At 39.6% G+C, this 27,483-nt stretch overlaps 1 protein-coding gene across 2 annotated transcripts; it reads right to left on the bottom strand.

Annotated features, from left to right (window-relative positions):
* Positions 1–22: 22 nt before the first annotated feature.
* On the bottom strand, positions 23–23,962 carry LOC149666732 (uncharacterized). 2 transcript variants are annotated; one of them, XM_089841557.1, is made up of 3 exons: positions 23,737–23,962; positions 16,059–17,336; positions 23–2,917 (listed from the first exon to the last, which is right to left on the bottom strand). In XM_089841557.1, exon 3 carries the CDS (start codon positions 1,238–1,240, stop codon positions 719–721), a length of 522 nt encoding a protein of 173 aa, XP_089697683.1. In that variant the 5' UTR covers positions 1,241–2,917; positions 16,059–17,336; positions 23,737–23,962; the 3' UTR covers positions 23–718. The 2 variants fall into 2 exon arrangements, with proteins under 2 accessions (XP_089697683.1, XP_089697682.1); XM_089841556.1 differs by having other exon boundaries at positions 23,737–23,961.
* Positions 23,963–27,483: the final 3,521 nt, after the last annotated feature.

Here is a 27,483-nt window from a genome sequence, read left to right as displayed (position 1 = left end):
CCATTAAGACGAAAGGTGAAGCTGATTGGTGTACAGGTTTGAAGTATTTCCGGTTTGTGGATTTTCAACTTTATATTATGAAATATTAATTCCTTAACTGTTCCATAGTGGTAAATTGTAAGAAAAGGAGGGGAGTTCTAAGTTCATCTTTCAAGTTGCTCTTAATAATTGGAACTAACTCCTTCTCGGAAAGGGGATGGGTCATCCCTAGATTCAGCTTCATTACTTCCCCGAAGAAATCCTCCACCGACTCCTTATCCTTCTGACTTCTATGGTTAATTTCTATCTTAAGTTTAGAATCAGCTTCGGAATCTCTAAACTGAACCTTAAAATGTCTCTTAAACGTATTCCAAGTTAAATGAGGATGGGAAGGTCTTAAGCTACACATTTCGTCATATTGACGGACTAAATCCCTGTACCAATACAAGGCACGTCCTCTTAAAAGGAGAGGCAATGCAGCTAATCTTTCTTCATTTGATAGCTTGTGAAATTTAGCATACTCCTCAAAAGCAGCTAAAAATTCAGCGGCATTATCGTTAGACGATCCCATAAAGGCTAACCTTTCTGGCGGTTCAATAGGGGCTTTTCCCGTTTGAGGAGTTGAACCTCTATTTATTAACATGGGTAAATCCTTAACTAACCTATCAAAACTAGTAGCAAGAACTTTTTGTATTGCTACATTTTGGGTTGAATTATCTGCCAGTGTTTGGAGCAAGGGTTATATAAAAGCTTTTAATTCCTCTTCGGGAGTGTCTGGTCCTAATTGAGGAATTTGTCGGGACGGAGAATATTGGGTTCCGATAGTTCTAGTTTCTGGTTTAGGCAAAACATTAGCAGAACTAATTTTAGGCTTAACAATTGTGGACTCTGATTTAGGAGGATCAAGGGAATTTATCCCAGTTTGAGGAGGGAAATTAGAGGGAGTTAAACATCCCTTAGGGGCAGGAATACTCTTATGAGGGAATAGTAAGTAAGGAGAGAAGTTAGGTTCTGAAGAGGCTGCAGCTCTCTTTTTTGAATCTTCTTCGTCTCTCTCTTCCTCAATACGAAGCTTCCGGTTAAAGTCCTCCAAGGTATCATCTGTTTCAGGCGGTGCTAGCATGTCGCCGTCGTCTTCCATAGACGCAACAAGATCTTCTTTTGATTTATCTTCCCTTTTCCCTAAGATTAAATTCTCGTCCTCATCCTCAGATGTCTGAGGCGATCTCCATGTTTGATTGTTAGCGTCCGAGTAAGCCATGATTTATTTAATTAGTTTACAGTAATCAAAACAATTTACATCAATCAAGTTAGGTCAAATTTATACAATATAAATATTAAGTCATCTAAATTCAATGATTTTATTACTAAGATAATTTTATTTTCAATTTGTTATTTAATTTAATTCTGATTAAGTTAGATTTAATTTAATACAATTATCTTATTAACTATCTATCAATGTGGAAGCCAAGGCTTAGAGCCACATGGGGGGCGGATATCCTAACCGACAATGATAAACAGTATTTCTGTGGGACTGACCGAGGCTTAGTCGGGTCCCTGTTCGGGCGCCAATTTTATGTAACCCTCCGTAGAATAATTTAACTAAGGGAGAAAGACTCCCGAGGGCCATAAAAAGAAATAAAGACAACTTACTTTAATAATTCAAACTAGAAGACAAGTCTTCTTAATTTTATTATTGAACTCCAAAAGAAAAAAGGGATTTACCCGACTTTACAAGTTTACCGTACTCTCGACAGTATTACCAAAAAAGAATCAACCTCTCTAGTTGAGAGCTGACTAGTGACTGTTTTATCACAGAGATTAAGAAGGGAGGAGGGTCATGCAACATGGAGGTAGAACACCCTGCCAGACTCAAGGAGTAGAAACTACATGAGTCTGGCAGCCATGTTACATCCCCCCCTCATTAGGAACTCTATTTATCCTGACAAAAAAAATTAAATTGAGAAGAGAGAGAAAAAAGGGGTTACCCCGAGGAACCCTTAACTTATTAGCAGGGGTAAGATTTATAGATGTTAGCACAAAAAAATGTTTTTTTTCTTTTTGGTTTTTTTTTTCAATTATCCATAAGTTTCGGCAGAAGGGCGAATTTAGATCTTTTATCCCGGCGCTCGTAGGCGGCAGTGCTCCTAGGGAAGGGGCAATCAGTCACCAAATGATGGCCAATCTTGTGGCACCGAAGGCACTCAGCGGTTGACCAGATATACTGTTTTGAGGCTCCGGGAACTTTAGAGCGGATTAGCTTCTTCTCCATTGGAGTTTTCTTGGGAAGGATCGTGCGGGCTGCTTTAGCATTCGCCAACGGGCTCCTGGTAATCCACCCCATGGTCCCGAACCGCTCCCACTGCGGCTCCTCTTCTTCTTCCGACTGAGGGGTTTGTTGGGTAGTAGCGGGAGGGACCGGAAATCGTTCTGGGGGGTTAGGCCATTGAATGTGGAATAGAGGCGAACTTTGATTACTTGGACTTAGGCTCGCTAGGATGGGTTCAGAATTTTCATTCTGTTCCTTTCTTCTCAATTGTTCTTTGACCCGGGCGTACGCCGTAAGAGGCCCCTTAGTTTTTAATTCTTCTGTGTCTGCCGTTAGGTCGTGTATGAAATTACATTCTCGGGCAGTATGCCCTTCTCTTCTGCACAGGTTGCAGGATACACTTATTTCGTCTTTAGCAATAGTAGGTTTCGCCTTGCTCATATAATATTTGAGGTGTTCAGGAGGGACAAAGCAATCTTGATGGCTGTGGCCTTCTTGCTTGCATAGACAGCATATTTTTTGGCACTTTGGGCCTTGAAGTTTTTCCAAGACGTTTAATGATTCGTCCACTATAGTTGGACGGGTGCGCAAGTAAGGTTTTGGTTTAGAAAAACCTTTTGGAGGCTCAAAGTAAATAGGTCGCTTGGGATCTGGTCCACCTTCGGCCATCTAGAAATATAAGTTTATTAGTATTTTCTCTTTGTCGCTTGGGAAATAAATTCCCAAGGGAAGACGGAAATTGGCTCTCGGGAGAAGCAGAAGTATTCCCTTTTTAAGTTCCGGATGTTATTATTATTGAGGTACACTTGGACTTCATAAGGAGACCTTAACCGTTTGTCATCATCATCAGGAGGTCGGTAGTAAATGTCTACTTCGTTACCTCCGGGCTGAACCGTCGCCCTCTTACATACCTCTTACGAGTTAGAAGACGCTAACTCTGGGCAGAACATAGGGAAAGTTAACCTAGAACATCTTAAACTTTATTGGACTAACGTAGCTGTCTTCGAAAACGCCGAAAATACCCCCGTTTCTCAATCCGAAGTCGCTGATGAAATCGAAGGTAGTCCTCCTACGAATGGTGGAAGCATGCACCACCAATCTGCGGAGACTTCTTCAACTACTTCATCTGAAGCATCATCATCTTCTACATCACCGTCATCTCCGGACGGTCAGGAAGTCCGTCAACCGATTCTTCCTGCAATTACCGATGTCCCTCCAACCACGACATCAAGTTCAGTAGAAGAGCAAGCAGCGGATCAAGCGATCCTTCCTGCAGTTCGGGATGGTTCACTTCAGCCTACAGATTCTGATAGTGAACCGGGCATGGCCCTTTTTGAAGACCCTCCTCTCCTCCTTTTTACCTATCATGATATGAGGGCTTTTCAGCTCGATCATCCCTCTAACGATAGCCCGCCTTCTGCGGCAGGGGAGGCTTCCCCGTCTGATCAAGAATCAGTCGTGGAAAATGAGCTACATACACCAACTTCCAGTTTCACAGAAGAAATCGTAACGCCAGACGACAAATCAACGTCTTCTGAGCGATCCATACCGGAACCTGCGTTACAGCATTCTCCCTCTTCGGGTTTTTCGGAGGAAATAGTACCTCCCGAACCGATTTCTATTTCTACCGAAGAAATAGCACATCCTGAACAGAATTCTACTCTGTCGGAAGAAACGTCAACACCTACACCACCTTCTCAATCGAAATCCCAATCGTTACGTGTGTCTGATAGTTCTTCAACCACGTTATCGGAGTCAATGAGAACGCCTCGTTTGAATAGGGCTACATTACCCGATATTTATCTAGAACCTTTTAAATTGGGATGGCGTCGAGAGGTATGTAAGAGGGCGACGGTTCAGCCCGGAGGTAACGAAGTAGACATTTACTACCGAGCTCCTGATGATGATGACAAACGGTTAAGGTCTCCTTATGAAGTCCAAGTGTACCTCAATAATAATAACATCCGGAACTTAAAAAGAGAATACTTCTGCTTCTCCCGAGAGCCAATTTCCGTCTTCCCTTGGGAATTTATTTCCCAAGCGACAAAGAGAAAATACTAATAAACTTATATTTCTAGATGGCCGAAGGTGGACCAGATCCCAAGCGACCTATTTACTTTGAGCCTCCAAAAGGTTTTTCTAAACCAAAACCTTACTTGCGCACCCGTCCAACTATAGTGGACGAATCTCACTAGTTGAGTACCTCGTTTCTGCATCTTTAAGCCCTGTACTAGCATAAGCTATAGGGACTTCTATATTATCCTGTATTTGGGAAAGAAGGGCACCTAACCCTGCATCACTAGCATCGGTAGTTAAGATGCACGGGGAATCCCTTCTAAAGGAAGCTAAGGGGTGAGCCTTACAAATGGCTTCCTTAATTTTTTCGAACGCCTGTTGCTGTTCGAATCCCCAAACAAATTTTTGATCCTTCCGTTTAAGTCTATTAATGGGTGCTACTATTTGAGAGTAGTGATTAATAAAACGGTTGTGCCAACCTGCCATCCCTAAAAATCTTTGAACTTCCTTAATATTTTTAGGAGGAGGAAATTTTTGAATGGCTTCTATCTTAGAAGGATCTATATGCACCCCTTTTTCATTTACAATGTGACCAAATATGGTAGCTTCTTTTTGAGCGAAACGACATTTTTTTAACTGTAGGGTGAGACCCGCTTCCTTTAATCTATTGAGGACATATTCTAAACACGTTAAGTGTTGGTCCCAATCTTCGCTAAGCGAGATTAAATCATCTAGATAATCGATTAATTGGAAGTAATCTGCGTCCCTAAAAATCTCGTCGATTAGACGCTGAAAGGAGCTTGGGGCGTTACAAAGCCCAAAAGGAAGTACATTAAACTCATACTTTCCCATATGAGTCACAAAAGCAGTTTTTTCTCTACTTTTAGGGTGCATTTCCACTTGCCAGTACCCTGATTTAAGGTCAAGTGTTGTTATATATTTAGGTCTTCCAACCCTAGCTAACATGTCCTCTATATTAGGTAAAGGATAAGGGTCCTTAATGGTAACCTGATTAAGTTTTCTGTAATCAATACAAAACCGATAGGGTTTACCCCGTTTTGTTTGATCAACTAAAACTACGGGCGAAGCCCAAGGAGAAACTGAAGGTCTGATTATCCCGTCATCTAACATTTCCCTTACATGTTGTTCAATAATTTTCCTTTTCTGGTCATTAACTCGATAAGGCTGGGATTTTATGGGCGGACTAGTACCCGTATGAATTTCGTGGAAGACTAGTCCTGTTCTTCCTACTTTATCAGAAAACAACTCTGGAAATTTTAATAAAAGGGTTTCTAGTTGATGACGCTGTTCCTCAGAAATAGGGGCTGCGGAAACTGCGTCCCTAATACTATTTACAATCTCCTTATCTATAGGATCCTTTTCAGATGGTAATGAAAAAGTGATCCTTAAGTTACCCACTAAACATTGAGCTGACTCAAAATCTAACTTGACCCTATTTTCCCCAAGAAAATCTTGACCCAATATGAAGTCACTATTTAGGGAAGGAACTATGTAAAATTTAAATTTGAATTGTTTCTCACTGTCAATTGACTTAAGAGTAAATTCTAACTCGTGAGAACCTTTTGTGAACGTATAACGGCCCATAGTCAGTGTTCCCCCGGGCATTGTCAAAGCCCTTGTCCTACTTCCCCATCACATCCTAAATGGGAATATCCCTTGAAACCCTTAGACTCTAGGTCTCAAGCTAGATCTCAAAACTTTTCAAATAGAGGTCAAAGATCTTATAATAGATATTATAATCAGAGATCTAAATCTCCAGGTCGTCAGTTGGCCTTGTTTTACCCCTCTACACGCACGATCACCTGTTACAGTTGTCAGGAACCTGGTCATCTTGCACCCGATTGTCCAAATAAAAATATGATCCAGTCGGGGGAAGCCCAGACGGGAGAGGTCCCTCGTGGTCCCTCTCCCGGTGCCCAATAAATTCTCCTAATAAGAAGCGTGTCGCGTTTCCCTTGAGGATTGAATCCGTCCGGAAGGGTTCAGTCTATAAAAGGGTTACTATTCCCGTTACTTTTGAACACGCGACAGTTCACGCTAAATTAGATAGCGGGGCCGATGCCTCTTTTGTTAGTCTTGACCAGTGGCAAAAAATTTGTAAACATAGAAATTCTTCCGAATTACCTGGAGATGAAGAATTAGATTGTGTAGTTTGGGGCGACGGCCGTTATACGTTCACAAAAGGTTCTCACGAGTTAGAATTTACTCTTAAGTCAATTGACAGTGAGAAACAATTCAAATTTAAATTTTACATAGTTCCTTCCCTAAATAGTGACTTCATGTTGGGTCAAGATTTTCTTGAGGAAAATAGGGTCAAGTTAGATTTTGAGTCAGCTCAATGTTTAGTGGGTAACTTAAGGATCCCTTTTTCATTACCATCTGAAAAGGATCCTATAGATAAGGAGATTGTAAATAGTATTAGGGACGCAGTTTCCGCGGCCCCTATTTCTGAGGAACAGCGTCATCAACTAGAAACCCTTTTATTAAAATTTCCAGAGTTGTTTTCTGATAAAGTAGGAAGAACAGGACTAGTCTTCCACGAAATTCATACGGGTACTAGTCCGCCCATAAAATCCCAGCCTTATCGAGTTAATGACCAGAAAAGGAAAATTATTGAACAACATGTAAAGGAAATGTTAGATGACGGGATAATCAGACCTTCAGTTTCTCCTTGGGCTTCGCCCGTAGTTTTAGTTGATCAAACAAAACGGGGTAAACCCTATCGGTTTTGTATTGATTACAGAAAACTTAATCAGGTTACCATTAAGGACCCTTATCCTTTACCTAATATAGAGGACATGTTAGCTAGGGTTGGAAGACCTAAATATATAACAGCACTTGACCTTAAATCAGGGTATTGGCAAGTGGAAATGCACCCTAAAAGTAGAGAAAAAACTGCTTTTGTGACTCATATGGGAAAGTATGAGTTTAATGTACTTCCTTTTGGGCTTTGTAACGCCCCTAGCTCCTTTCAGCGTCTAATCGACGAGATTTTTAGGGACGCAGATTACTTCCAATTAATCGATTATCTAGATGATTTAATCTCGCTTAGCGAAGATTGGGACCAACACTTAACGTGTTTAGAATATGTCCTCAATAGATTAAAGGAAGCGGGTCTCACCCTACAGTTAAAAAAATGTCGTTTCGCTCAAAAAGAAGCTACCATATTTGGTCACATTGTAAATGAAAAAGGGGTGCATATAGATCCTTCTAAGATAGAAGCCATTCAAAAATTTCCTCCTCCTAAAAATATTAAGGAAGTTCAAAGATTTTTAGGGATGGCAGGTTGGCACAACCGTTTTATTAATCACTACTCTCAAATAGTAGCACCCATTAATAGACTTAAACGGAAGGATCAAAAATTTGTTTGGGGATTCGAACAGCAACAGGCGTTCGAAAAAATTAAGGAAGCCATTTGTAAGGCTCACCCCTTAGCTTCCTTTAGAAGGGATTCCCCGTGCATCTTAACTACCGATGCTAGTGATGCAGGGTTAGGTGCCCTTCTTTCCCAAATACAGGATAATATAGAAGTCCCTATAGCTTATGCTAGTACAGGGCTTAAAGATGCAGAAACGAGGTACTCAACTAGTGAGAAAGAGTGTTTAGCCATATGTTGGGCAGTTAAAAAGTTTAGGCTCTTTTTAGAAGGTCGTAAATTCACTGTCCTCACGGACCATCAGGCTTTACAATGGTTGTTTAACATTAGGGAACCAAATTCTCGGCTAGTTAAATGGGCTATGTACCTTCAAACCTTTGACTTTACTATTAAACATAAGAAAGGAGTAGAGAACGTAGTAGCAGACGCTTTATCGAGAGCTCCGATAAATGTCTTAAGTATCCATCTTAGTTCCTCTACTTCCAATACTACTAGTAATTTGGAACCAACTAGTAGTAGTACTAGTCAAAATTCTACCGGTAGTAGTAATAGTACAACATCCTCTAGGGACACTGTTGAAGGCCGATTACGTCCCCCAGGTCCTAGAGCCCTATATTCAGTCTTCACCATAGAAGACGTAAGAAAGTCTCAGAGGGAAGATCCTTTCGCTTCCCCAATTATTAATTCCTTGCAAGGACCTAACCCAGTTAGGAATAAAATGTTTGAAATAAAGAATGATCTTCTTTATAGAAGACCATACAGGAATCATCCTGAAAAGATTTATTTACCTCCTCGATTAAGGCTAGAAGCTATGAGGTTGTTACACGACCACCCTTTATCAGCTCACAGGGGCAAAGATAAGACCCTTAGTAAGGTTACTTATAGATATTGGTGGCCCACTGTAATTAGTGACGTCCAGGATTATGTCCGAGGTTGCTCTTTATGCCAACAATTTAATGCTAGAAATAGGAAAAAGCCAGGGCTAATGCAACCCTCAGAAATAACTAGTCCTTGGGACCAAATAAGTGTCGACATTATGGGACCTTTCCCTTCTAGTAGACACCACTACAAATATCTAATAGTTTTTGTCGATTACATGACAAAATTCGAGGAAATGATACCACTAAAAACTATTACTGCTAAGACCTGTGTTCAGGCATTTAAGTCTATTATCACTAGGTGGGGAGCTCCTAAAGCTATTCTTAGTGATAGAGGGGTTCAGTTTACTTCAAAACTTTGGCTGCAGACGTGCAGAGCATTTAAAATAAACCCAAAGTTTACCACCCCCTATACTCCTAAGGGAAATCCCACCGAAAGAGTTAATAGAGTAATAGGCGAACTAATCTCGTTTTATGTAGGGAATCACCATGATAGATGGGATGAATCCCTTGACCTTCTTCAATTCGCTATAAATTCCGCACCCCATGAAACAACGGGCAGATCCCCGTTTTTCTTGAATTTAGGGCGGGAGCCACGTCTCCCTTGGGATTTAGATATTGAGGAACCCATTCAGGACAATGATGACCCCAGTCGTGATAAGGCTTTGAAGGTTCTTAAGGAACAATTAGCATTCAGCAATGAATTGTCCAAGTTAGCAAAGGCCCACCAGAAAAAATACTACGACCTCCGCCATGACCCGTTAGAGTTTGCGGTAGGAACCTTAGTATGGATGGAAACTCATCCTTTATCCAGTACGACAGGTCAGCTCATGAAAAAGCTTAGTCCTAAATGGGCAGGTCCCTTCAAGATAGTTGCAAAGCACTCTCCCGTTGTTTACGAGTTAGAAGACGCTAACTCTGGGCAGAACGTAGGGAAAGTTAACCTAGAACATCTTAAACTTTATTGGACTAACGTAGCTGTCTTCGAAAACGCCGAAAATACCCCCGTTTCTCAATCCGACGTCGCTGATGAAATCGAAGGTAGTCCTCCTACGAATGGTGGAAGCATGCACCACCAATCTGCGGAGACTTCTTCAACTACTTCATCTGAAGCATCATCATCTTCTACATCACCGTCATCTCCGGACGGTCAGGAAGTCCGTAAACCGATTCTTCCTGCAATTACCGATGTCCCTCCAACCACGACATCAAGTTCAGTAGAAGAGCAAGCAGCGGATCAACCGATCCTTCCTGCAGTTCGGGATGGTTCACTTCAGCCTACAGATTCTGATAGTGAACCGGGCATGGCCCTTTTTGAAGACCCTCCTCTCCTCCTTTTTACCTATCATGATATGAGGGCTTTTCAGCTCGATCATCCCTCTAACGATAGCCCGCCTTCTGCGGCAGGGGAGGCTTCCCCGTCTGATCAAGAATCAGTCGTGGAAAATGAGCTACATACACCAACTTCCAGTTTCACAGAAGAAATCGTAACGCCAGACGACAAATCAACGTCTTCTGAGCGATCCATACCGGAACCTGCGTTACAGCATTCTCCCTCTTCTGGTTTTTCGGAGGAAATAGTACCTCCCGAACCGATTTCTATTTCTACCGAAGAAATAGCACATCCTGAACAGAATTCTACTCTGTCGGAAGAAACGTCAACACCTACACCACCTTCTCAATCGAAATCCCAATCGTTACGTGTGTCTGATAGTTCTTCAACCACGTTATCGGAGTCAATGAGAACGCCTCGTTTGAATAGGGCTACATTACCCGATATTTATCTAGAACCTTTTAAATTGGGATGGCGTCGAGAGGTATGTAAGAGGGCGACGGTTCAGCCCGGAGGTAACGAAGTAGACATTTACTACCGACCTCCTGATGATGATGACAAACGGTTAAGGTCTCCTTATGAAGTCCAAGTGTACCTCAATAATAATAACATCCGGAACTTAAAAAGGGAATACTTCTGCTTCTCCCGAGAGCCAATTTCCGTCTTCCCTTGGGAATTTATTTCCCAAGCGACAAAGAGAAAATACTAATAAACTTATATTTCTAGATGGCCGAAGGTGGACCAGATCCCAAGCGACCTATTTACTTTGAGCCTCCAAAAGGTTTTTCTAAACCAAAACCTTACTTGCGCACCCGTCCAACTATAGTGGACGAATCTCACTAGTTGAGTACCTCGTTTCTGCATCTTTAAGCCCTGTACTAGCATAAGCTATAGGGACTTCTATATTATCCTGTATTTGGGAAAGAAGGGCACCTAACCCTGCATCACTAGCATCGGTAGTTAAGATGCACGGGGAATCCCTTCTAAAGGAAGCTAAGGGGTGAGCCTTACAAATGGCTTCCTTAATTTTTTCGAACGCCTGTTGCTGTTCGAATCCCCAAACAAATTTTTGATCCTTCCGTTTAAGTCTATTAATGGGTGCTACTATTTGAGAGTAGTGATTAATAAAATGGTTGTGCCAACCTGCCATCCCTAAAAATCTTTGAAATTCCTTAATATTTTTAGGAGGAGGAAATTTTTGAATGGCTTCTATCTTAGAAGGATCTATATGCACCCCTTTTTCATTTACAATGTGACCAAATATGGTAGCTTCTTTTTGAGCGAAACGACATTTTTTTAACTGTAGGGTGAGACCCGCTTCCTTTAATCTATTGAGGACATATTCTAAACACGTTAAGTGTTGGTCCCAATCTTCGCTAAGCGAGATTAAATCATCTAGATAATCGATTAATTGGAAGTAATCTGCGTCCCTAAAAATCTCGTCGATTAGACGCTGAAAGGAGCTAGGGGCGTTACAAAGCCCAAAAGGAAGTACATTAAACTCATACTTTCCCATATGAGTCACAAAAGCAGTTTTTTCTCTACTTTTAGGGTGCATTTCCACTTGCCAGTACCCTGATTTAAGGTCAAGTGTTGTTATATATTTAGGTCTTCCAACCCTAGCTAACATGTCCTCTATATTAGGTAAAGGATAAGGGTCCTTAATGGTAACCTGATTAAGTTTTCTGTAATCAATACAAAACCGATAGGGTTTACCCCGTTTTGTTTGATCAACTAAAACTACGGGCGAAGCCCAAGGAGAAACTGAAGGTCTGATTATCCCGTCATCTAACATTTCCCTTACATGTTGTTCAATAATTTTCCTTTTCTGGTCATTAACTCGATAAGGCTGGGATTTTATGGGCGGACTAGTACCCGTATGAATTTCGTGGAAGACTAGTCCTGTTCTTCCTACTTTATCAGAAAACAACTCTGGAAATTTTAATAAAAGGGTTTCTAGTTGATGACGCTGTTCCTCAGAAATAGGGGCTGCGGAAACTGCGTCCCTAATACTATTTACAATCTCCTTATCTATAGTATCCTTTTCAGATGGTAATGAAAAAGGGATCCTTAAGTTACCCTAGAGTCCGACGCCGCCGATAGTACGCCGGCGCGCCGCCACATTTCCAGTATTTAACCCCGCCGCCGCCGTACGTACTTTTAAACAGCGCGCCGCCCCGCCGCGACGCCGAAATATCACCGGCGTACGCCGGCGTGCCATGGACGAACCAATACTGAAGGACGGATGGCAGGGGGAGAAAGTTGAAAAATACTTGTTAATTCGCCTTCTAGCGGCAAATAGTAGCAAACCTGATAGTGGGGACATATGGGGGAATTAACGTTCTAAAGAGGGAAGCATCTAACGTCTCATTTTTTCTAGATGGCGCTAGCTTTTTCGGGGATTTGACTCGGTATTTTCATTTTTCATAACCCCCCTCCATTTTGGGGCTGAAAAGGGGGAAGTAAGCTTAAAGGCCGGGAAACGGCGAGTAGGGTTCTTGTCAAACTGAAAACCGTGCATCGAACTAACAATGGGCGACCGTGCTTCAAACTTTTTAGGGGTTCTTGTCAAACTGAAAGCCGTGCAAAGCGGTTCTTGTCAAACTGAAGATAAACAATGGACAGTCTCTTAAATGGGGGATGCAAAAAGTCGGGGAAACAAAATTTAAGAGACTGTCCATTGTTTACCTTCAGTTTGACAAGAACCGCTTTGCACGGCTTTCAGTTTGACAAGAACCCCTAAAAAGTTTGAAGCACGGTCGCCCATTGTTAGTTCGATGCACGGTTTTCAGTTTGACAAGAACCCTTTTCGCCGTTTCCCGGCCTTTAACGTTGGTCGTTTAGTCGCTTAGTATGGGGCTCTATGGGCTGCCATCGGTCCTTCAGTATTCCATGGGCGTGCCAACCAGTCTTGGAAATAGCACAGGTCCACAGGTCCAAAACCAGTTTAATAATTGCTCTGACCAGTTTTTTTTTTATTCTAAATCCGGGGTTTACAGGTCCTTGGGATCAGTTTATTAATTGAGAACTTTTAAGAAAGTTGAGGAGGGACCAGTTTAAAAATTCTAGTCATAATAAATTTGTACTCCACGGATCTAGACTCCTATCCTTGACTGGTTCTCATTTCTGCCTTCCTTGCTACAACCACAGCCCACTGGATCACTCTTTGGCTTCACACGCCAATGTTTTTCCTATGTAAAAGCGCGTGTTGGTAATTTTGGGCTTTATCGCTCGAAAAATCGAAGGAGCCATAGGCCGGCTATGGGAGGAACACAGTTATTTAGGCAGAATGTTGAAACAACTGGTTCAAATCTCTTGAAATTTTAAAGAGATGTGCAAAACAACGTTTGCTATTTTTTGGAAATTTTCAAATCATTTCCTTTTTATAGTTTTTAATAAATATTAAAACAAAAATTAGCCCTAATTAAAGGGCTTGGTCTTCGAACGGTTTAAAGGTTTCTTCCGTTTCACTTGATCGAATCTCTTGAAATTTTAGTGAGAGGCATATTGAAGGGTTTTAAATTATGATGCAAAGTTTCAAAATTTTTAAACGAACAATTCACTTCCAAAAAATTTTGTTTGTGCATAATCCTACAACCTATTTAGTCGCTTAGGAAAATTTTACGAAAACAACTATTCGTTTCAAAACTTTGAAATTTTGCACGATAATTTAAAACCTTTCAATATGCCTCTCACTAAAATTTCAAGAGATTCGAACCAGTGAAGCTGAAGGAAATAAATTTAAACTGTTTGAGACTAAGCCATTAAATTATGCTTAATTTTCGTTCTAATGTTCTTACAAAAAGCCAGGAAAGAGAAACATTTTAAACTTCCCACAAAAATACCAAACATTATTTTGCGAATCACATTAAAGTTTCAAGAGATTTCAACCAGTATTTTCGAACATGGACTGATCTTGTGAACACCACCACTTCACAACTGAGAACTACATACGACATTAATCACTCGTTGTGAACTTACACGCCTCTAACGCCGCCGCCGCCAATAAAATTGTATGCAACGCCGCCGCCGGTTTATAGAACGGCGCGCCGGCGGCGCGCCGTCGCCCATATGCCTAAACTGTGCAAACGCCGCCGCCGACTTATTTTTCGCGGCGTCGGACTCTAAGTTACCCACTAAACATTGAGCTGACTCAAAATCTAACTTGACCCTATTTTCCTCAAGAAAATCTTGACCCAATATGAAGTCACTATTTAGGGAAGGAACTATGTAAAATTTAAATTTGAATTGTTTCTCACTGTCAATTGACTTAAGAGTAAATTCTAACTCGTGAGAACCTTTTGTGAACGTATAACGGCCGTCGCCCCAAACTTCGCAATCTAATTCTTCATCTTCAGGTAATTCTGAAGAATTTCTATGTTTACAAATTTTTTGCCACTGGTCAAGACTAACAAAAGAGGCATCGGCCCCGCTATCTAATTTAGCGTGAACTGTCGCGTGTTCAAAAGTAACGGGAATAGTAACCCTTTTATAGACTGAACCCTTCCGGACGGATTCAATCCTCAAGGGAAACGCGACACGCTTCTTATTAGGAGAATTTATTGGGCACCGGGAGAGGGACCACGAGGGACCTCTCCCGTCTGGGCTTCCCCCGACTGGATCATATTTTTATTTGGACAATCGGGTGCAAGATGACCAGGTTCCTGACAACTGTAACAGGTGATCGTGCGTGTAGAGGGGTAAGACAAGGCCAACTGACGACCTGGAGATTTAGATCTCTGATTATAATATCTATTATAAGATCTTTGACCTCTATTTGAAAAGTTTTGAGATCTAGCTTGAGACCTAGAGTCTAAGGGTTTCAAGGGATATTCCCATTTAGGATGTGATGGGGAAGTAGGACGGGCTTTGACAATGCCCGGGGGAACACTGACTATGGGCTGAGCCTTTATTGGCTGGGCAAGAAGACTCAGCTTTAACCTTAGGTTTTTGGGGAGACTAAATCCCTGTACCAATACAAGGCACGTCCTCTTAAAAGGAGAGGCAATGCAGCTAATCTTTCTTCATTTGATAGCTTGTGAAATTTAGCATACTCCTCAAAAGCAGCTAAAAATTCAGCGGCATTATCGTTAGACGATCCCATAAAGGCTAACCTTTCTGGCGGTTCAATAGGGGCTTTTCCCGTTTGAGGAGTTGAACCTCTATTTATTAACATGGGTAAATCCTTAACTAACCTATCAAAACTAGTAGCAAGAACTTTTTGTATTGCTACATTTGGGGTTGAATTATCTGCCAGTGTTTGGAGCAAGGGCAATATAAAAGCTTTTAATTCCTCTTCGGGAGTGTCTGGTCCTAATTGAGGAATTTGTCGGGACGGAGAATAACGGGTTCCGATAGTTCTAGTTTCTGGTTTAGGCAAAACATTAGCAGAACTAATTTTAGGCTTAACAATTGTGGACTCTGATTTAGGAGGATCAAGGGAATTTATCCCAGTTTGAGGAGGGAAATTAGAGGGAGTTAAACATCCCTTAGGGGCAGGAATACTCTTATGAGGGAATAGTAAGTAAGGAGAGAAGTTAGGTTCTGAAGAGGCTGCAGCTCTCTTTTTTGAATCTTCTTCGTCTCTCTCTTCCTCAATACGAAGCTTCCGGTTAAAGTCCTCCAAGGTATCATCTGTTTCAGGCGGTGCTAGCATGTCGCCGTCGTCTTCCATAGACGCAACCAGATCTACTTTTGATTTATCTTCCCTTTTCCCTAAGATTAAATTCTCGTCCTCATCCTCAGATGTCTGAGGCGATTTTCATGTTTGATTGTTAGCGTCCGAGTAAGCCATGATTTATTTAATTAGTTTACAGTAATCAAAACAATTTACATCAATCAAGTTAGGTCAAATTTATACAATATAAATAGTAAGTCATCTAAATTCAATGATTTTATTACTAAGATAATTTTATTTTCAATTTGTTATTTAATTTAATTCTGATTAAGTTAGATTTAATTTAATACAATTATCTTATTAACTATCTATCAATGTGGAAGCCAAGGCTTAGAGCCACATGGGGGGCGGATATCCTAACCGACAATGATAAACAGTATTTCTGTGGGACTGACCGAGGCTTAGTCGGGTCCCTGTTCGGGCGCCAATTTTATGTAACCCTCCGTAGAATAATTTAACTAAGGGAGAAAGACTCCCGAGGGCCATAAAAAGAAATAAAGACAACTTACTTTAATAATTCAAGCTAGAAGACAAGTCTTCTTAATTTTATTATTGAACTCCAAAAGAAAAAAGGGATTTACCCGACTTTACAAGTTTACCGTACTCTCGACAGTATTACAAAAAAAGAATCAACCTCTCTAGTTGAGAGCTGACTAGTGACTGTTTTATCACAGAGATTAAGAAGGGAGGAGGGTCATGCAACATGGAGGTAGAACACCCTGCCAGACTCAAGGAGTAGAAACTACATGAGTCTGGCAGCCATGTTACATCCCCCCTCATTAGGAACTCTATTTATCCTGACAAAAAAATTAAATTGAGAAGAGAGAGAAAAAAAGGGGTTACCCCGAGGAACCCTTAACTTATTAGCAGGGGTAAGATTTATAGATGTTAGCACAAAAAAATTTTTTTTTTTGTTTTTTTTTTCAATTATCCATAAGTTTCGGCAGAAGGGCGAATTTAGATCTTTTATCCCGGCGCTCGTAGGCGGCAGTGCTCCTAGGGAAGGGGCAATCAGTCACCAAATGATGGCCAATCTTGTGGCACCGAAGGCACTCAGCGGTTGACCAGATATACTGTTTTGAGGCTCCGGGAACTTTAGAGCGGATTAGCTTCTTCTCCATTGGAGTTTTCTTGGGAAGGATCGTGCGGGCTGCTTTAGCATTCGCCAACGAGCTCCTGGGAATCCACCCCATGGTCCCGAACCGCTCCCACTGCGGCTCCTCTTCTTCTTCCGACTGAGGGGTTTGTTGGGTAGTAGCGGGAGGGACTGGAAATCGTTCTGGGGGGTTAGGCCATTGAATGTGGAATAGAGGCGAACTTTGATTACTTGGACTTAGGCTCGCTGGGATGGGTTCAGAATTTTCATTCTGTTCCTTTCTTCTCAATTGTTCTTTGACCCGGGCGTACGCCGTAAGAGGCCCCTTAGTTTTTAATTCTTCTGTGTCTGCCGTTAGGTCGTGTATGAAATTACATTCTCGGGCAGTATGCCCTTCTCTTCTGCACAGGTTGCAGGATACACTTATTTCGTCTTTAGCAATAGTAGGTTTCGCCTTGCTCATATAATATTTGAGGTGTTCAGGAGGGACAAAGCAATCTTGATGGCTGTGGCCTTCTTGCTTGCATAGACAGCATATTTTTTGGCACTTTGGGCCTTGAAGTTTTTCCAAGACGTTTAATGATTCGTCCACTATAGTTGGACGGGTGCGCAAGTAAGGTTTTGGTTTAGAAAAACCTTTTGGAGGCTCAAAGTAAATAGGTCGCTTGGGATCTGGTCCACCTTCGGCCATCTAGAAATATAAGTTTATTAGTATTTTCTCTTTGTCGCTTGGGAAATAAATTCCCAAGGGAAGACGGAAATTAGCTCTCGGGAGAAGCAGAAGTATTCCCTTTTTAAGTTCCGGATGTTATTATTATTGAGGTACACTTGGACTTCCTAAGGAGACCTTAACCGTTTGTCATCATCATCAGGAGGTCGGTAGTAAATGTCTACTTCGTTACCTCCGGGCTGAACCGTCGCCCTCTTACATACCTCTCGACGCCATCCCAATTTAAAAGGTTCTAGATAAATATCGGGTAATGTAGCCCTATTCAAACGAGGCGTTCTCATTGACTCCGATAACGTGGTTGAAGAACTATCAGACACACGTAACGATTGGGATTTCGATTGAGAAGGTGGTGTAGGTGTTGACGTTTCTTCCGACAGAGTAGAATTCTGTTCAGGATGTGCTATTTCTTCGGTAGAAATAGAAATCGGTTCGGGAGGTACTATTTCCTCCGAAAAACCAGAAGAGGGAGAATGCTGTAACGCAGGTTCCGGTATGGATCGCTCAGAAGACGTTGATTTGTCGTCTGGCGTTACGATTTCTTCTGTGAAACTGGAAGTTGGTGTATGTAGCTCATTTTCCACGACTGATTCTTGATCAGACGGGGAAGCCTCCCCTGCCGCAGAAGGCGGGCTATCGTCAGAGGGATGATCGAGCTGAAAAGCCCTCATATCATGATAGGTAAAAAGGAGGAGAGGAGGGTCTTCAAAAAGGGCCATGCCCGGTTCACTATCAGAATCTGTAGGCTGAAGTGAACCATCCCGAACTGCAGGAAGGATCGGTTGATCCGCTGCTTGCTCTTCTACTGAACTTGATGTCGTGGTTGGAGGGACATCGGTAATTGCAGGAAGAATCGGTTGACGGACTTCCTGACCGTCCGGAGATGACGGTGATGTAGAAGATGATGATGCTTCAGATGAAGTAGTTGAAGAAGTCTCCGCAGATTGGTGGTGCATGCTTCCACCATTCGTAGGAGGACTACCTTCGATTTCATCAGCGACTTCGGATTGAGAAACGGGGGTATTTTCGGCGTTTTCGAAGACAGCTACGTTAGTCCAATAAAGTTTAAGATGTTCTAGGTTAACTTTCCCTACGTTCTGCCCAGAGTTAGCGTCTTCTAACTCGTAAACAACGGGAGAGTGCTTTGCAACTATCTTGAAGGGACCTGCCCATTTAGGACTAAGCTTTTTCATGAGCTGACCTGTCGTACTGGATAAAGGATGAGTTTCCATCCATACTAAGGTTCCTACCGCAAACTCTAACGGGTCATGGCGGAGGTCGTAGTATTTTTTCTCGTGGGCCTTTGCTAACTTGGACAATTCATTGCTGAATGCTAATTGTTCCTTAAGAACCTTCAAAGCCTTATCACGACTGGGGTCATCATTGTCCTGAATGGGTTCCTCAATATCTAAATCCCAAGGGAGACGTGGCTCCCGCCCTAAATTCAAGAAAAACGGGGATCTGCCCGTTGTTTCATGGGGTGCGGAATTTATAGCGAATTGAAGAAGGTCAAGGGATTCATCCCATCTATCATGGTGATTCCCTACATAAAACGAGATTAGTTCGTCTATTACTCTATTAACTCTTTCGGTGGGATTTCCCTTAGGAGTATAGGGGGTGGTAAACTTTGGGTTTATTTTAAATGCTCTGCACGTCTGCAGCCAAAGTTTTGAAGTAAACTGAACCCCTCTATCACTAAGAATAGCTTTAGGAGCTCCCCACCTAGTGATAATAGACTTAAATGCCTGAACACAGGTCTTAGCAGTAATAGTTTTTAGTGGTATCATTTCCACGAATTTTGTCATGTAATCGACAAAAACTATTAGATATTTGTAGTGGTGTCTACTAGAAGGGAAAGGTCCCATAATGTCGACACTTATTTGGTCCCAAGGACTAGTTATTTCTGAGGGTTGCATTAGCCCTGGCTTTTTCCTATTTCTAGCCTTAAATTGTTGGCATAAAGAGCAACCTCGGACATAATCCTGGACGTCACTAATTACAGTGGGCCACCAATATCTATAAGTAACCTTACTAAGGGTCTTATCTTTGCCCCTGTGAGCTGATAAAGGGTGGTCGTGTAACAACCTCATAGCTTCTAGCCTTAATCGAGGAGGTAAATAAATCTTTTCAGGATGATTCCTGTATGGTCTTCTATAAAGAAGATCATTCTTTATTTCAAACATTTTATTCCTAACTCGGTTAGGTCCTTGCAAGGAATTAATAATTGGGGAAGCGAAAGGATCTTCCCTCTGAGACTTTCTTACGTCTTCTATGGTGAAGACTGAATATAGGGCTCTAGGACCTGGGGGACGTAATTGGCCTTCAACAGTGTCCCTAGAGGATGTTGTACTATTACTACTACCGGTAGAATTTTGACTAGTACTACTACTAGTTGGATCCAAATTACTAGTAGTATTGGAAGTAGAGGAACTAAGATGGATACTTAAGACATTTATCGGAGCTCTCGATAAAGCGTCTGCTACTACGTTCTCTACTCCTTTCTTATGTTTAATAGTAAAGTCAAAGGTTTGAAGGTACATAGCCCATTTAACTAGCCGAGAATTTGGTTCCCTAATGTTAAACAACCATTGTAAAGCCTGATGGTCCGTGAGGACAGTGAATTTACGACCTTCTAAAAAGGGCCTAAACTTTTTAACTGCCCAACATATGGCTAAACACTCTTTCTCACTAGTTGAGTACCTCGTTTCTGCATCTTTAAGCCCTGTACTAGCATAAGCTATAGGGACTTCTATATTATCCTGTAATTGGGAAAGAAGGGCACCTAACCCTGCATCACTAGCATCGGTAGTTAAGATGCACGGGGAATCCCTTCTAAATAAAGCTAAGGGGTGAGCCTTACAAATGGCTTCCTTAATTTTTTCGAACGCCTGTTGCTGTTCGAATCCCCAAACAAATTTTTGATCCTTCCGTTTAAGTCTATTAATGGGTGCTACTATTTGAGAGTAGTGATTAATAAAACGGTTGTGCCAACCTGCCATCCCTAAAAATCTTTGAACTTCCTTAATATTTTTAGGAGGAGGAAATTTTTGAATGGCTTCTATCTTAGAAGGATCTATATGCACCCCTTTTTCATTTACAATGTGACCAAATATGGTAGCTTCTTTTTGAGCGAAACGACATTTTTTTAACTGTAGGGTGAGACCCGCTTCCTTTAATCTATTGAGGACATATTCTAAACACGTTAAGTGTTGGTCCCAATCTTCGCTAAGCGAGATTAAATCATCTAGATAATCGATTAATTGGAAGTAATCTGCGTCCCTAAAAATCTCGTCGATTAGACGCTGAAAGGAGCTAGGGGCGTTACAAAGCCCAAAAGGAAGTACATTAAACTCATACTTTCCCATATGAGTCACAAAAGCAGTTTTTTCTCTACTTTTAGGGTGCATTTCCACTTGCCAATACCCTGATTTAAGGTCAAGTGCTGTTATATATTTAGGTCTTCCAACCCTAGCTAACATGTCCTCTATATTAGGTAAAGGATAAGGGTCCTTAATGGTAACCTGATTAAGTTTTCTGTAATCAATACAAAACCGATAGGGTTTACCCCGTTTTGTTTGATCAACTAAAACTACGGGCGAAGCCCAAGGAGAAACTGAAGGTCTGATTATCCCGTCATCTAACATTTCCTTTACATGTTGTTCAATAATTTTCCTTTTCTGGTCATTAACTCGATAAGGCTGGGATTTTATGGGCGGACTAGTACCCGTATGAATTTCGTGGAAGACTAGTCCTGTTCTTCCTACTTTATCAGAAAACAACTCTGGAAATTTTAATAAAAGGGTTTCTAGTTGATGACGCTGTTCCTCAGAAATAGGGGCTGCGGAAACTGCGTCCCTAGTACTATTTACAATCTCCTTATCTATAGGATCCTTTTCAGATGGTAATGAAAAAGGGATCCTTAAGTTACCCACTAAACATTGAGCTGACTCAAAATCTAACTTGACCCTATTTTCCTCAAGAAAATCTTGACCCAATATGAAGTCACTATTTAGGGAAGGAACTATGTAAAATTTAAATTTGAATTGTTTCTCACTGTCAATTGACTTAAGAGTAAATTCTAACTCGTGAGAACCTTTTGTGAACGTATAACGACCGTCGCCCCAAACTACACAATCTAATTCTTCATCTTCAGGTAATTCTGAAGAATTTCTATGTTTACAAATTTTTTGTAAACTGGTCAAGACTAACAAAAGAGGCATCGGCCCCGCTATCTAATTTAGCGTGAACTGTCGCGTGTTCAAAAGTAACGGGAATAGTAACCCTTTTATAGACTGAACCCTTCCGGACGGATTCAATCCTCAAGGGAAACGCGACACGCTTCTTATTAGGAGAGTTTATTGGGCACCGGGAGAGGGACCACGAGGGACCTCTCCCGTCTGGGCTTCCCCCGACTGGATCATATTTTTATTTGGACAATCGGGTGCAAGATGACCAGGTTCCTGACAACTGTAACAGGTGATCGTGCGTGTAGAGGGGTAAGACAAGGCCAACTGACGACCTGGAGATTTAGATCTCTGATTATAATATCTATTATAAGATCTTTGACCTCTATTTGAAAAGTTTTGAGATCTAGCTTGAGACCTAGAGTCTAAGGGTTTCAAGGGATATTCCCATTTAGGATGTGATGGGGAAGTAGGACAAGGGCTTTGACAATGCCCGGGGGAACACTGACTATGGGCTGAGCCTTTATTGGCTGGGCAAGAGGACTCAGCTTTAACCTTAGGTTTTGGGGGAGATTTCCTCTTTTCCCTTTTCTCAGCATTCTTTTTCCTGACTTCAATATCCTTTTCTATGGTTTTACAGGAATTCCTTAACTGTTCCATAGTGGTAAATTGTAAGAAAAGGAGGGGAGTTCTAAGTTCATCTTTCAAGTTGCTCTTAATAATTGGAACTAACTCCTTCTCGGAAAGGGGATGGGTCATCCCTAGATTCAGCTTCATTACTTCCCCGAAGAAATCCTCCACCGACTCCTTATCCTTCTGACTTCTATGGTTAATTTCTATCTTAAGTTTAGAATCAGCTTCGGAATCTCTAAACTGAACCTTAAAATGTCTCTTAAACGTATTCCAAGTTAAATGAGGATGGGAAGGTCTTAAGCTACACATTTCGTCATATTGACGGACTAAATCCCTGTACCAATACAAGGCACGTCCTATTAAAAAGAAAAGCGAAGCAGCTAATCTTTCTTCATTTGATAGCTTGTGAAATTTAGCATAATCCTCAAAAGCAGCTAAAAATTCAGCGGCATTATCGTTAGACGATCCCATAAAGGCTAACCTTTCTGGCGGTTCAATAGGGGCTTTTCCCGTTTGAGGAGTTGAACCTCTATTTATTAACATGGGTAAATCCTTAACTAACCTATCAAAACTAGTAGCAAGAACTTTTTGTATTGCTACATTTTGGGTTGAATTATCTGCCAGTGTTTGGAGCAAGGGCAATATAAAAGCTTTTAATTCCTCTTCGGGAGTGTCTGGTCCTAATTGAGGAATTTGTCGGGACGGAGAATATTGGATAGTTCTAGTTTCTGGTTTAGGCAAAACATTAGCAGAACTAATTTTAGGCTTAACAATTGTGGACTCTGATTTAGGAGGATCAAGGGAATTTATCCCAGTTTGAGGAGGGAAATTAGAGGGAGTTAAACATCCCTTAGGGGCAGGAATACTCTTATGAGGGAATAGTAAGTAAGGAGAGAAGTTAGGTTCTGAAGAGGCTGCAGCTCTCTTTTTTGAATCTTCTTCGTCTCTCTCTTCCTCAATACGAAGCTTCCGGTTAAAGTCCTCCAAGGTATCATCTGTTTCAGGCGGTGCTAGCATGTCGCCGTCGTCTTCCATAGACGCAACCAGATCTTCTTTTGATTTATCTTCCCTTTTCCCTAAGATTAAATTCTCGTCCTCATCCTCAGATGTCTGAGGCGATCTCCATGTTTGATTGTTAGCGTCCGAGTAAGCCATGATTTATTTAATTAGTTTACAGTAATCAAAACAATTTACATCAATCAAGTTAGGTCAAATTTATACAATATAAATAGTAAGTCATCTAAATTCAATGATTTTATTACTAAGATAATTTTATTTTCAATTTGTTATTTAATTTAATTCTGATTAAGTTAGATTTAATTTAATACAATTATCTTATTAACTATCTATCAATGTGGAAGCCAAGGCTTAGAGCCACATGGGGGGCGGATATCCTAACCGACAATGATAAACAGTATTTCTGTGGGACTGACCGAGGCTTAGTCGGGTCCCTGTTCGGGCGCCAATTTTATGTAACCCTCCGTAGAATAATTTAACTAAGGGAGAAAGACTCCCGAGGGCCATAAAAAGAAATAAAGACAACTTACTTTAATAATTCAAGCTAGAAGACAAGTCTTCTTAATTTTATTATTGAACTCCAAAAGAAAAAAGGGATTTACCCGACTTTACAAGTTTACCGTACTCTCGACAGTATTACAAAAAAAGAATCAACCTCTCTAGTTGAGAGCTGACTAGTGACTGTTTTATCACAGAGATTAAGAAGGGAGGAGGGTCATGCAACATGGAGGTAGAACACCCTGCCAGACTCAAGGAGTAGAAACTACATGAGTCTGGCAGCCATGTTACATTATGGGTCTTATAAGTCTTCTACTGTTTGAATAACAGGAGTTATTATCCTATTCATTTTAATGGCTACAGCATTCCTAGGTTATGTGTTACCTTGGGGACAAATATCTTTTTGGGGGGCCACAGTAATTACTAACCTATTCTCTGCCATTCCTTATATCGGAAGAAGCTTAGTTACATGGTTATGAGGGGGTTTCTCAGTTGATAACCCCACTCTAACACGATTCTTCACTCTACATTTTATACTTCCTTTTATCTTAGCAGCAATAATCTTTATTCATATCGTTTTTCTTCACCAGAATGGTTCTAATAATCCCTTAGGTTTAAAAAGAAATATTGACAAAATCCCTTTCCACCCCTACTTCACTATTAAAGATGTTTTAGGATACTCAATCGTACTAACTTTATTCATCTCCCTAGTTTTAATTTCTCCTAACCTTCTAGGGGATCCTGAAAATTTCAACCCTGCAAATAGCTTAGTAACCCCTTTACATATCCAACCAGAATGATACTTCTTATTCCCCTACGCAATCTTGCGATCTATTCCTAATAAACTAGGGGGTGTCTTAGCTTTAGTATTATCTATTGCTATCCTAATAGTTATACCTTTAATAAAAAGAAATTTTCAAACACTACAGTTTTACCCTCTAAACCAAATTCTATTTTGGTCATGAGCTAACATCCTAATTTTGTTAACCTGAATTGGAGCTTCCCCTGTTGAAGATCCATACCTAATAATAGGGCAAGTTCTTACGGGATTATATTTTTCTTATTTTATTGTTAACCCTTTGCTTGCCTTAATGCAAGACAACCTAATCAAAAAAATTTAATCGTTTAGCTAATTTTAAGCATTTGTTTTGAAAGCATTAAATAGGTTAACACCTAACGATTTTCAAAATTTGAAACTAGACTAATACTACCCCAAACACAAATAAGAAAAAACCTAAAACCAAGGGTAAAAATCTCTTTCATGCTAGCATCATCAACTTATCATAACGGAAACGAGGGAAAGAACCACGCACTCATAAAAAAACAAATATTAAAAATAAGACTAATAAAGAAAAACTTAAATTTAAAACAAAAAATAAATAAAGAGTAAAAATACACATAAAAATAATATTAGAATATTCTGCAATAAAAATTAAAGCAAAGCCTCCTGCGCCATATTCAATATTAAAACCAGATACAAGCTCTGATTCCCCTTCAGCAAAATCAAAGGGGCTACGGTTAGTCTCAGCTAAACAAGAAATTACTCAAATGAATAATAATAAGAAATATAACACAAACTTACTAGACCCAAAAGAATCAAAAGTAAAGAGATTATAATCCCCAGGTAAAATTACTAGAGATAATAAAATTAAAGCTAATCTAACTTCATAGGAAACCGTCTGGGCTACAGCACGATAACAGCCTAGCATTGCATAGACTGAATTTCTTCTCCAACCACAACCTAATAGAGGATAAACTCCTAGACTAGAAATAACTAAAAATAAAACCACTCCTCAAACTAGATTAAAACCCTCCCAAATAAATAAAAATAAACTATAATAAATAAAAGCCAAAAATAAACCTAAAATAGGTCTTAAGTAGAATAAACCCTTATTTCTTAAATAAGGTCATACCTGCTCTTTAACTATTAACTTTAAACCATCAGCAAATGGTTGTAATAATCCTATAAACCCTACTTTATTTGGACCTTTTCGAATTTGGATATACCCTAGAATTTTTCGCTCTAATAAAGTATAAAAAGCTACTCCAATTAACATACAAACTAATAAAAATACATAACTCAATAACACTATTATTAAAGAGAAAAACTTCTATTAATGAAGCTTAAATTCATCGCACTTAATCTGCCACATTAATTAAGTATTCTTATTCAATTTCTACTAAGTCTAATAAGTAAATTTATTTCTTTTACTTTCAAAAAATAATGTGCTAAAACACCAAAACTTAGGGCCAGGCCCTAACAGCCCTATATCCCTTAAATTTCATTTTAATGTGCTAAAACACCAAAACTTAGGGCCAGGCCCTAACAGCCCTATATCCCTTAAATTTCATTTTAATAACTTTGATTTATTATATATTATTCCTTATTTTTTTACAATAATAATTTTTACAAATTAATAAACACACGTTATTAATACACTTTAATATAAAAGATAAATAGATAGTTTAAAAATAAAAGAAGTTTTTACACCCTTAATTTTTTTTTAAAACCCTTAAAAATTAAGGGGTAAAAGACATAAATAATATTTTAATGTCATAACGTAAACTTTTGAATTAGTATTAAATATGACAATGTATTTATTTATAATAAGGAGAGCCTCAGGACAATTTTTAGAAATGTCAGAATGCCTACTTTTAATTTTTGGGTTAATTTATATTTTATCTAAGGAATTTGTTTAATTTTCATGTGAACATGGTATACTTAAAAAACATTAAAGTTTATTTTAAATAAGTTTTATTTACAATAAAATGTATACTATCAAAGATAACATTTTTCAAGGATCCCATTTGGGCTTTATAAATTTCACCCCTAATTAAATTCTAAATTTAACTCAATCAATCTGACAAAATGGAGACTAAAAAAGAGTAAAACTTTGTTAGCTTTATCATAGCCACCCTTTATTTTTTATAAGGTACTTTTTTATTATAAAAATTTTTTAAAATAATTTTGATTAAAAAATCCTTTCGTACTAATTTAACCCATGAATAATTAACTAAAGATAGAAACCAACCTGGCTTACACCGGTTTGAACTCAAATCATGTAAAATATTACTAGTCGAACAGACTATCTTTTAAAGCTCCTGCACCCTAAAGAAATTTTAATTCAACATCGAGGTCATAATCCCATTCTTCGATTTGAACTCCCTAAATGGATTATGCTGTTATCCCTAAAGTAACTTAATCTTCTTCTCAATAAAATTGGATCAAAAATTTTAAAATATATTAGTTTTTAACTTTAACATACCACCCCAGTAAAATTTTTAGTAAAAAATAATATGCCTAAAACTAGATTTTACTTAAAATAAAGCTTTATAGGGTCTTATCGTCCCTTAAATAAATTTTTGCATTATTACAAAAAATTAAAATTCAAAGTATTTTTTTAAGACAGCTAATTTTCGTTAACCCCTTCATACAAGATCCCAATTAAGGACCAAATGATTATGCTACCTTTGCACAGTCAGTATACTGCGGCTATTTAATAAATAATAATATCATAGAGCAGGGCTTATTTTAATTTAATATCTTAAAAAAATGTTTTTGATAAACAGTCGAAAAAATATTTTGCCAAGTTCTTTAAAAAAATATAATTTTATTTAAAAGGTACCTTTTAAACTTATTAAAAATCCCTTAAATATTTTTCTACTAATAATCTCATTATAAAAAAATTTTTAAATTTTTTAACCTTCTTTTTATTTAATTAATATAAATTTAATAAACATATGTTATTAAACAAATAGCCACTTTAAAGCCTACATAT

The sequence above is a fragment of the Phalangium opilio genome, unplaced genomic scaffold (genome assembly GCF_054372755.1).
Source record: "Phalangium opilio isolate 3A_F unplaced genomic scaffold, DU_Popi_V2 ptg000060l_1, whole genome shotgun sequence".
NCBI classification, from domain to species: Eukaryota; Metazoa; Arthropoda; class Arachnida; order Opiliones; family Phalangiidae; genus Phalangium; species Phalangium opilio.
Note: the sequence above shows the minus strand (reverse complement) of the source record. Positions and strands in the feature narration are given on the sequence as shown.